This window comes from Oryctolagus cuniculus, chromosome 2 (genome assembly GCF_051225735.1).
Source record: "Oryctolagus cuniculus isolate XC-2025 breed Fujian yellow rabbit chromosome 2, ASM5122573v1, whole genome shotgun sequence".
In the NCBI taxonomy this organism is placed as follows: Eukaryota; Metazoa; Chordata; class Mammalia; order Lagomorpha; family Leporidae; genus Oryctolagus; species Oryctolagus cuniculus.
This window is the reverse complement of record NC_142868.1, coordinates 209,790-220,208: the sequence shown is the minus strand read 5'-3', so window position 1 is coordinate 220,208 and position 10,419 is coordinate 209,790. Positions and strand designations below refer to the sequence as shown.

Here is a 10,419-nt window from a genome sequence, read left to right as displayed (position 1 = left end):
CCACGTGCTGGAGAAACGCACAGACATCAGCCCAGCGGGGCCTCCGGGAGACACCTGGAGGCGCGGGAGGCAGCCACCTAGGGTAACCTCCCGGGTGGGCCCAGCCTGGGGCCTGCGGGGTCTGGCCACGCCGGGAGGAACTTCACCGACTGCGGGCACAGCAAGCTACTGTCCCGCGGGAGAAGCGGCGAGAAGACCTGGAGCCCCCCCACACCCCCAAAGCCCCCGTCTGAGCGCAGACTGCGTGCTCTGTGCCGCGCCACCCCATTAAACCCGCAACCTGCGTCCTCGGAGCCGGCGGCCCTGCCCGGTCAGGCTGACCGCGCGCCCACCGCCCACTGCGGCCCGTCTGAATCCTCTGCTGGCCGGAAGGCGCGAGAGGACTCGGACTGCGGCTCTCAGCGAGTGGGCGCGGGGCTGCTCCCCGCACACGGGCCCCACTTTCTACTTTGTACTAAGGACGGGACCGCACACAAGCAATCCAGCACCCAGGTGAGTGCCGGGCTGAACGGTCAGGACAAGGAAGCGCCAGGGTCGCGCCGGAGAGGGCGCCTTGGCTTCGGGGGTCCTGCCCCCGCCTCGCGCACACTCGGGGCCCCCGCGCCAGCCGGATCCTGCCGCCGAGCCCGGCCCCTCCTCAGCCGCCCACGCCGAGGGCTTTCCCCGCCCCGCCCGCGGGCCAGGGGCCGGACGCACCGGTCGTGCAGCCGCCCCGCCCCGCCGGCCGGGTAGGAGGGGTCCGAGGGCTCCCGGAGCCCCGCCCCAGGCCCGGGCCCACGCACCGAGACTAGCTGAGGCCGCCGTGGGCGCGGGGCGGGCGTGCGGCGATGGCTGGGCCGGCGAGGACCGGGGAAGCGGGCGGCGACCGCGGGGCCGAGGCCGCGCCGCGGGGCTTCCACGCGCCCACCCCACGCCGCTGGCTCTTCCTGGGCGCGCTCAGCCTGCTCAGCGGCTCCAACGCCACGGTAGGGCGCCGTGGGGTGCGTGCGGCTGCTTCGGGCGCTGCTGTGCTTCCGGGACGCTGGGCAGCCGGCGCCTGTGTCCAGCCCGGCCCGCGCGGGCGGACTCGCGGGCACGGCCTGGGGCCTGTCTCCATCCCTGCTGGCTGGGCTGGAGGCTGCCGCCGCGGGGCTGGGCTGCGCGGTCCCCTGGCGCAGGCGCTGGCAGAGCGGGTGTCGGCCTGGGAGCTGTGCCCACCTAACCCTAACCCTAACCCTAACCCTAACCCTAAACCTAACCCTAACCCTCTGGACACGCCGATGCTGCCAGCTGTCTGGAGGGGACGAGAATCTCACCGTGACCCCTGGTGGCCCTGAGCCCTGGGTCACTCGCCCCAGGCTGCATCTGGTGGACAGCAGAGAAGGCTGGGGCGGGTACGGGGCTGCAGCAGATCTGTCCATCCAGGGAGCTGCAGCTCTGGGAAGGAGCCCCAGGAGCCACGGCCCTTCTGTGCTGGGGGAAGCCGGGAGGAGGCCGGGCTCTGAGCCTGGTCCTGAAGGAGGAAGAGGAGTCCTGGGAGGGTGTGGCCCCTTCCTGGGAGATGGACTCCTCTGAACTTGGATTGGCACCTGCCCAGGAGATGACTCACCTGAACTTGGATGGGCAGCACACCCACAACGCTCCCGTAGCCTGGGGGCCCTCTGCAGAGGCGGTACACCTGTAGTTTGCTGAATGCCTGGGACGTGAGGATGCCTACGGCTGGGGAAGGTGCCGGGGATGCTGCCACCTGCCCGCCGCCCACTCAGAGGGCGACAGCTGCATGTGGGCGAGGCCTGACCCCACTCCAGCAGCCCTCCCTGAGGGGTCACAGGTGCGGGGCAGCCTCACGGGGACCCCGGGTCCAGACCACACCTACAGTCTCATGGGACCCCAGGTCCAGGCCACACCAAGCCTCACGGGGACCCTGGGTCCACACCACAGCCTCACAGGGACCCTGGTCCAGGCTGTGCTGTGCACCCACAGTCTCCCGGGACCCCAGGTCCAGGCCACACTGTGCGCACATGATCCTGCACACCTGCTGACCCCACACTCCCTGGCTGGCTGGCCAAGCAGGGGCAGCAGGTGGCTGGGACAGGGCTGGGTGGGCGGTGACTCCCTTCCGCCCCACCTCCTGCAGCTGTGGCTCAGCTTTGCACCCGTGGCGGACACCATCGCCGCGCACTTCCTCCTGACCGTGGAGCAGATCAACTGGCTCTCAATGGTCTTCCTTGTGGTGTCCATCCCGGCCAGCGTGGCAGCCATCTGGGTTCTGGACTCTGTCGGGCTCCGTGAGGCGGTGAGTTGGCCCCCGCCACAGCCTGCGTGGCACAGGCCAGGTCCCCAGCACATGGGTGCCAGAGCCATGGTGCAGTCGGACCTGTGGGCAGCAGGGCAGGCAGTGGGGCAGTTGGAGGCACCTGGTGGGCTGGGCAGCTGTGCAGGTTGTGGGGGAGGGGAGGCACCGGGTGGGCTGGGCAGCAGGGCAGGCAGTGGGGCAGTTGGAGGTACCCTGGTGGGCTGGGCAGCTGTGCAGGTTGTGGGGGAGGGTGGAGTGTTGGGCACCGAGTGGGCTGGGCAGCTGTGCTGGTTGTGGGGGAGGGGAGGCACCCGGTGGGCTGGGCAGCAGGGCAGGCAGTGGGGCAGTTGGAGGTAGGGATACCCTGGTGGGCTGGGCAGCTGTGCAGGTTGTGGGGGAGGGTGGAGTGTTGGGCACCTGGTGGGCTGGGCAGCTGTGCTGGTTGTGGGGGAGGGTGGAGTGTTGGGCACCTGGTGGGCTGGGCAGCTGTGCTGGTTGTGGGGGAGGGGAGGCACCCGGTGGGCTGGGCAGCAGGGCAGGCAGTGGGGCAGTTGGAGGTAGGGATACCCTGGTGGGCTGGGCAGCTGTGCAGGTTGTGGGGGAGGGGAGAGCGTAGCCCAGTGGCATCTTCCTGGCCCACTGCAGACTATCCTGGGTGCGTGGCTGAACTTTGCTGGGAGTGGGCTTCGGGCCTTGCCCTGCGTGGCCGTCGGGATCCCCCGCCCGTTTGCCTTCCTCATGGCGGGGCAGAGCCTCTGTGCCCTGGCCCAGACCCTGGTCATCTTCTCTCCGGCCAAGCTGGCCGCCTTGTGGTTTCCAGAGCGGCAGAGAGCCACAGCCAACATGATCGCCACCATGTGTGAGTGCCCGGCCCAGGGCCTGCCTCCTGGGCTCAGCTCCAGGCTCTGCTGTGGCGTCCTCTCTCCCGAGGTTTTCCCCGTGTCTGGGCCAAGGCCTGACCGCAGCTGGGCTGATGGCTTCTTTGTCCCTGTGCCCACAGCAAACCCCCTGGGCATCCTTGTGGCCAATGTGCTGTCGCCTGCTCTGGTCAAGAAGGGGGAGGACATCCCTTTGATGGTGAGGCACTCATGGGTGTCCCTGTGTGGTGTGCACGTGTGTGTCTGTGTGTGTTTGGTGTGCTCATGTGTTTCTGTGCTATGTTGTCTACACACCTGTGCTGTATGTCTCTGTGTGCATGTGTGTGTACCCCTGTGTGCCATGCCTGTCTGGGGACACAACATGGGTGCTTGTGAGGCCTGCTTCTCTTGGGGGTGTGCTGGTGGCCATTGGGTGGGTGAGCTGAGCCCAGGGAGGCTCTGCCTGGAATCCCCCAGAGCAGGGGAGGGTGGAACAGGGCAGGCTGGGGTTGGGGGGAGACAGGAAGGGGCAGGGGCAGGGGCAGGAAGATGTGGGGCGCCCAGAGCAGAGTGAACGTGTGCATAGCTGTATCCTCCAGGCCACCCGGTAACCATACACTCTCCCGCAGCTCGGCATTTACATGGTCCCTGCTGGCCTCGCCTGCCTGCTGGCCACTACCTGCCTCTGGGGGACTGTGCCCCCCTCCCTGCCCTCTGCCGGGGCTGCCAGCCCCACCTCAGGGACGTTCCTGGATGGACTGAAGCTGGTGGGTGCAGGGGATTCCGGGGCGGGGCGGGGCGGGGCGGGCGGGGGCAGGTCCAGGGCCCTGGCTGAAGGCCCCGCCCTGCAGCTCGCCTGGAACAGGGCCTACATCGTCCTGGCTGTGTGCTACGGGGGCGGCGTGGGCATCTTCTCCAGCTTCCTGGCCCTCCTGGAGCAGATCCTCTGCGTGCACGGCTACTCCAGCGTGAGCGTGGGGCAATCCCGGGGAGTCGCTCGGCAGAGGCAGCAGACGCCTTGCCCCCCGCGTGGATGCTGGGTGCCGGGTGCACAGGCCGTCCCTTCCGCGCTGCTCTGAGCCCCAGCGTCCTGCCTGGGCCTCATGGCCTCCCCCCCCTCCAGGAGTTTTCTGGCCTCTGTGGGGCCCTCTTCATCCTGTCTGGGACCCTGGGGGCCCTGGTCCTCAGCCTGTATGTGGATCGGACCAAGCGTTTCACTGAGGCCATCAAGGTGGGCTTCTGCCTGACCTCCATGGCCTGCGTGGCCTTCGTGCTGGTGAGAGCCCCTCTCGCCCTGCAGGGCCCCTGGGTGGCAGCTGGGCCGGTGCTGCTTCAGGGTGGGCAGTGTATCCGACTACAGCCTCCGTGCCCTGCCCCTTCTCCCCAGGTGTCCCGGCTGCAGGGACAGCGCCTGGCACTGGCCACCGTCTGTTCCCTGTTTGGGCTCTTTGGCTTTGCAATGGCGCCAGTGGCCACAGAGCTGGCGGTTGAGTGCTCCTACCCTGTGGGCGAGGGTGCTGCCGCGGGCCTGGCCTTCATACTGGGGTGAGTGCCCCAGCCACTCCCTGCCCTCCCTGGGCTGAGTGCCCCAGGCCCCTGGCCAGGGCTGTGTGCAGGCCTGAACCAGCAGGGGGAGAGGATGCAGCCCCCTCCCCAGGGGCGTCCCTGGTGGGGGCTGAGGCTATGTGTGTCCAGGCAGGCAGAGGGTGTGCTCTTCATGGTGCTGATGTCGGCACTGGCTGTGCGGCGCCCACAGTCCTCCTCATCCACCTGCCGGCTTGGCGAGGACCCGCTGGACTGGACAGGTGTGTGTCCCGAGCCTGGGGAATGGAGGTCAGGGGATCTGGAGCCCGGGGGGCCGCGCACCCTGTCGGCTCTCCACGGGGTGGGCTGGGCAGTTCAGGCATGGTGAGTGTAGCCAGAGACCCTGCTCAAAACCGGCCTTGAAATCTCTGGTGTGCATCATAAAATCAAGGAAACAGGAGAGACAGAGACTCCAAGGTGGAGATCTGAGAAGAAAAAAGAGGCAGACACAGAGAGAAAGAGACAGAGAGACCCAGAGACCTAGAGGAAGAGACTGGCACACAGCAAGGGAGAGACCCAGACCCGGAGGCCCAGCAGTGGGAAGGGCTGTGGGGAACCCTGGTCTTTGCTCCCCTGGGACTGGGAACGGCACTGTGTCCTTGGGGTCACTGTAGTCATGGACAGCCTGAGCTGTGGCTGAGGGGGCTTGGGCTGCTTTGGGCGGACTCTGGGGACAGCGGCACCTGTGTCCCCAGTGTCCCTGCTGCTGATGGCTGGCATGTGCACCCTCTTCACCTGCATCCTGGTGCTCTTCTTCCACACCCCGTACCGGCGCTTGCAGGCCGAGTCCGACATGTCCACCTTCGCCCAGGACACGTCAGCAGCACAGGACCGGGCACCAGCTCTGGAACCATCCCCTGAGGCTCCGGCACCGTTGGTCCTGGAGTCGGGGGCCCAGGATACTCGGACGGCAGCCCAGGCCGGCTCAGAACGGGCAGCGGGAGAGGCAGGCGGGGGCCAACATGGCTGTGCCTGCCACGGCTCAGAGCCAGCCACGGCACACCCGGGTCTGGCCAGATCAGACCCAGGGTGGCTGGTGCAGGTGCCGGCTGGGGGAGAAGGCTGTTGGGGGTTGAGCGCGGGGCAGAGTCCGGCCTGAACGGTGTGTGGAGGCCCTCGCTGGAAGGATCCCATGCGAGTGACCAGAGCCTCAGGCTGGAGCCCCGAGGGTGGGGCATTGTGGTCAGCCTGGGGTCCGTGCTGGTTGAACTGGCTGGCAGGCTCCTCCTCCCGAGGCCAGGTGTAGCTCAGCGCCTCGTAGCCCAGCTTGCGGCCGTGTGCACGGAGGTGAGTGCAGCATCTTGTCCACCGAGGGGCGGGAGTAAATCCCAGACACTGAAGCCGGCCTGGGTTCATTCCTGCACAGGGGCGTGGCGGTGGGGGGTCGACAGTGCTGCACAGACAGCTCAGGCTGTGTGCCTGAGCCCAGCCCCTGGTCCATCCCCGTGGCTGAGCCGGTCAGCAGGGGCCAGAGTCCAGCCCTCTGGGCCCTGGGGAGGCAGCAGTGTCGGGTGTGGGAGAGGTGGGGCCCCAGGAAGTGGGCGTGCTGGGTGCCGAGCCATGGGCGAGGCTCTGAGGGTGGCAATCCTGTGGCCCTGGCCACTCAGTGGCCTCCAGCCCCAACCAAATCCCTTGCAGCCAGTGCCTCCCCTCAGGCACGTGCCCAGGGCTGCTCTGTGGTCATCTTGTCAGCCTGGGATACCAGCAGGTGCTGATGCTGCAGGCAGGAGGGGCGCCCAGTAGGGTGCTCTGGGCAGACCTGTGGGTGCTCTTCCTGCACCCTCACCCTCCACAGGCCCCCCCTCCCCCCAGGAGCCCAGCACTCAGTTCTCGTTGATGCTGCCTGCCCAGAAGGCACTTCGGGACTCCTTTCCAGCTCCAGGGCAGGGCCAGGGCTCAGCAGCAGCCCCAAAGGTGCTGCTCGTCTCTCCTGGGGGTGACTGCTGTCTGGACCCCCAGCTGGCCAGCCCAGGGTGTGGGCAGGGAGCTGGCATCCCAGCCCACGGCTTCTCCAGTTGGGAAACGGGCATGTCGAGAACCACAACACCCAGGGCTGCTGAGGAGGGGCCGTGCCCCCGGCACCCGCCCCTCAGCTTCTCCCCAGACAGGTCTCGGAACACGGTGAGGTGGATGGGCCCGGCCTCCCCGAGCATGGCGTCCAGCTTGTCCTCCTTGGCCTCGGGGTTACCTTGTGCAGACTGGGGCAGGGTCTCACACACCACCCCCGGTTAGGCAGTGGGGTCGCTGGGCAGGGTCTCATCCCCCCCACCCGGTGAGGCAGTGGGGTCACTGGGGCAGGGTCTCATCCCCCCCACCCGGTGAGGCAGTGGGGTCGCTGGGGCAGGGTCTCACACCACCTCCGGTTAGGCAGTGGGGTCGCTGGGGCAGGGTCTCACCCCCCCCCCCGGTTAGGCAGTGGGGTCGCTGGGGCAGGGTCTCACACCCGCCCCCGTTAGGCAGTGGGGTCGCTGGGGCAGGGTCTCACACCCCCCCCCGGTTAGGCAGTGGGGTCGCTGGGGCAGGGTCTCACCCCCCCCACCCGGTTAGGCAGTGGGGTCGCTGGGGCAGGGTCTCACCCCCCCCTCCCCGGTTAGGCAGTGGGGTCGCTGGGGCAGGGTCTCACCCCCCCCTCCCCGGTTAGGCAGTGGGGTCGCTGGGGCAGGGTCTCACCCCCCCACCCGGTGAGGCAGTGGGGTCGCTGGGGCAGGGTCTCACCCCCCCCACCCGGTTAGGCAGTGGGGTCGCTGGGGCAGGGTCTCACCACCCCCCCACCCGGTTAGGCAGTGGGGTCACTGGGGCAGGGTCTCACCCCCCCCTCCCCGGTTAGGCAGTGGGGTCGCTGGGGCAGGGTCTCACCCCCCCAACCCGGTTAGGCAGTGGGGTCGCTGGGGCAGGGTCTCACCCCCCCCTCCCCGGTGAGGCAGTGGGGTCGCTGGGGCAGGGTCTCACCCCCCCCACCCGGTTAGGCAGTGGGGTCGCTGGGGCAGGGTCTCACACACCCCCTCCCCGGTTAGGCAGTGGGGTCACTGGGGCAGGGTCTCACCCGCCCCCCGGTTAGGCAGTGGGGTCGCTGGGGCAGGGTCTCACCACCCCCCCCACCCGGTTAGGCAGTGGGGTCACTGGGGCAGGGTCTCACCCGCCCCCCGGTTAGGCAGTGGGGTCGCTGGGGCAGGGTCTCACACCCACCCGGCCTTGTTGGGTGTCTGCTGTTTCCACGGGCAGGGGTTCTCCAGGAAGACCCCACAGTGCTGCGTGGCACTCAGCCTAGGTGAGGCAGCGAGTGAGGAGGACAGAGCCTGAGAATGGCTGGTCACCTGCGGCACCCCCACTTTGGAACTAGATGCTGCCCCAGCTCTCGGAGCAGAAGCCCCTGCCTTGGGCCAGGCCAGGAGCAGAGCCGCCCACGGTGGGCAGTCGCAGCAGGAAGCCCTGTGCTGGCTGCATTTGCTCGGAAAGGGCAGGGAGAGCAGGGCCCGGCCTGAGGGACAGGCCCCCCGCGCCCTCCCCTCCCACCTTCCAGGCCACCAGTGCCAGGGCCTGCTGTGGTGTAGTGGGTACAGTGCAGCCTGTGACGTGACGCTGGCATCCCATGTGGGCACCGGTTCAAGTCCCAGCTGTTCCTCTTCTGATCCAGCTCTTGGCTGTGGCCTGGGAAAGCAGTGAAAGATGGCCCAAGTCCTTGGGCCCCTGCACCCTCGTGGGAGACCTGGAGGAAGCTCCTGGCTTCCAACTGGCCCGGCTCTGGCCGTTGCAGCCATCTGGGGAGTAAACCCGTGGATGGAAGCGCGATCTCTGCCTTTCAGACTGGCTAAGGCCGCCCACAGAGGTGCCAGCTCCCTCCTGAAGCCCCCCAGAGCCTATACCAGGTCTCTGTTTGGCAGCATCACCTACCCCATCCCTCCTGGGACACCCTCTGCCCGATCGGAACAGCCACAGTGGGGCAGGGGCCCCCCGGCTCAGCTGGGGAGGGGCCCGGCTGTGCCGCACTCTGCTCGGGACTCACCAAGGGGTGGAGGCGTCCTTAAGGTCCTCCTTGTCAGTGATGCTGTCTTCATTCTGGTCTGTGAGCATGAAGGCCTGGGTCACTGTGCAGCACCCCCAGGCTCACATGGGGGGAGCTCACCTCTCCACACTCCTGGATCTGGGTCTGCCCTCCCTTCTTCCCAGTCTCGCTGCTGGCCTGAGGCAAGAGTCCAGGAGACTTCACTGTCATGGCCTATGGGGCTGGAAGGGCCCCAGGCCTGCGTCCTGGGGAGGGGCAGCTGGAGCTGGGGCCAGGGAGCAGGATGGCTATGGCAGCCTCCCGGGCCCTGGGGCAAACAGGCCCTGTGGGTGGCCAGTCCTGGGCACCAGGACTTCCTGAGGGCCCAGCCCCTGCCTCATGCTGCCCTGGTTGCCATGCTAACACCCACACACTCGTGGACACGTTCAAATTGCACATACGTGCACACCCACAGTTCACACGCCTCTTCAGCTCACCATGCTGGGCTCTGGCCATCACCAGTCAGTCCCTCCTGCTCAGGCCCCAGGTCTCACTTTTTTTTTTTTTTTAGATGTATTAATTTATTTGAAAGGCACGCGCACGCGCGCGCGCACACACACACACACACACACACACGGGGGTTGGGGGGAGTCTTCCACCTGCTGGTTCACTCCCCTAATGGCCGCAAAGGCCAGAACTAGGCCGATCCGAAGCCAGGAGCTTCTTGTGGGTCTCCCACAAGTGGCTTTACCCACTGTGCCACAGCTCCTGCCTGGTCCCCCAGGACACCTCGGGTTTTGGCTGCCACTCCTTACAAGGACAGGGTTGGGGCCACCCCAGAGAGTGGACAACTGGACAGTGAGCATGGACTGCCCCTTCGCCCAGGCAAGGCCCTGTGAGTCTTCCCCAGGGCCTGGGAGGGCTGCATGCCCGCCTGGGACGGAGGAGCCCTTCCCAGAGCTGTGCAGAGCGGCGGCAGCAGGGTCACAAGGCATCCACAGAGCTGGTTCTGGAGCTCAGGCCACCGTCCTCCCCCCTGCCTTGGGGCCACCCATCCTGGCCTGGGGCGGGCAACTCCTTGCCCAGCTCACAGGGGTCGGATTTCTGGGGTGGAAGAGACCTGGAGATGATCAGGCTGATTGGAAGGCCTGAACTGTGACATCTGGCTGCTGGTGCCAGACGTGGGATGCCTTGGCCCAGGGAACAGGACCCAGGTGGCCACAGCCTGGAGGGAGGGGAACCAGGTTAGCCACAGCCTGGAGGGAGCAGGGATGGGGGTGCAGGGAGGGGCCCAGGGCAGCCACAGCCTGGAGGGAGCGGGAATGGGGGTGCAGGGAGGGGCCCAGGGCAGCCACAGCCTGGAGGGAGTGGGGATGGGGGTGCAGGGAAGGGACCCAGGGCAGCCACAGCCTGGAGGGAGTGGGGATGGGGGTGCAGGGAAGGGACCCAGCACAGCCTGGAGGGAGCAGGGATGGGGGTGCAGGGAAGGGACCCAGCACAGCCTGGAGGGAGCAGGGATGGGGGTGCAGGGAGGGGCCCAGGGCAGCCACAGCCTGGAGGGAGCGGGGATGGGGGTGCAGGGAGGGGAACCAGGGTAGCCATAGCCTGGAGGGTGCAGGGAGGGGCCCAGGGCAGCCACAGCCTGGAGGGAGCAGGGAGGGGCCCAGGGCAGCCACAGCCTGGAGGGAGCAGGACCCAAGCCAGTCACAGCTTGGGCTACA

At 67.7% G+C, this 10,419-nt stretch overlaps 1 protein-coding gene across 12 annotated transcripts; it reads left to right on the top strand.

The window, feature by feature from the left end:
* The first annotated feature begins 691 nt into the window (after window positions 1-691).
* On the top strand, window positions 692-6,049 carry SLC49A3 (solute carrier family 49 member 3). Of its 12 annotated transcripts, none has more exons than XR_016229712.1 (10): window positions 696-965; window positions 2,117-2,275; window positions 2,921-3,134; window positions 3,276-3,352; window positions 3,762-3,899; window positions 3,984-4,100; window positions 4,256-4,408; window positions 4,520-4,677; window positions 4,832-4,937; window positions 5,412-6,049. XR_016229712.1 is itself a non-coding variant. In XM_089326855.1 (10 exons), the coding sequence occupies exons 1-10, from the start codon at window positions 828-830 to the stop codon at window positions 5,575-5,577; spliced, it is 1,344 nt and encodes a 447-aa protein (XP_089182981.1). In that variant the 5' UTR covers window positions 696-827; the 3' UTR covers window positions 5,578-6,049. The 12 variants fall into 12 exon arrangements, 9 of the variants coding, with proteins under 9 accessions (XP_051683981.3, XP_089182981.1, XP_051683975.3 ...); XM_089326855.1 differs by having other exon boundaries at window positions 4,828-4,937; window positions 5,498-6,049; XM_051828018.3 differs by having other exon boundaries at window positions 697-965; window positions 4,256-4,363; window positions 4,828-4,937.
* Window positions 6,050-10,419: the final 4,370 nt, after the last annotated feature.

Excerpts from the sequence above, each read along its gene's own strand:
- SLC49A3 (XM_051828015.3), top strand. The coding sequence starts at position 828 with ATGGCTGGGCCGGCGAGGACCGGGGAAGCGGGCGGCGACCGCGGGGCC. Across the intron at positions 4,101-4,255 it reads GCGTGCACGGCTACTCCAGC|GAGTTTTCTGGCCTCTGTGG; the intron begins GTGAGCGTGGGG and ends CCCCCCCTCCAG. Across the intron at positions 4,938-5,411 it reads GGACCCGCTGGACTGGACAG|TGTCCCTGCTGCTGATGGCT; the intron begins GTGTGTGTCCCG and ends CTGTGTCCCCAG.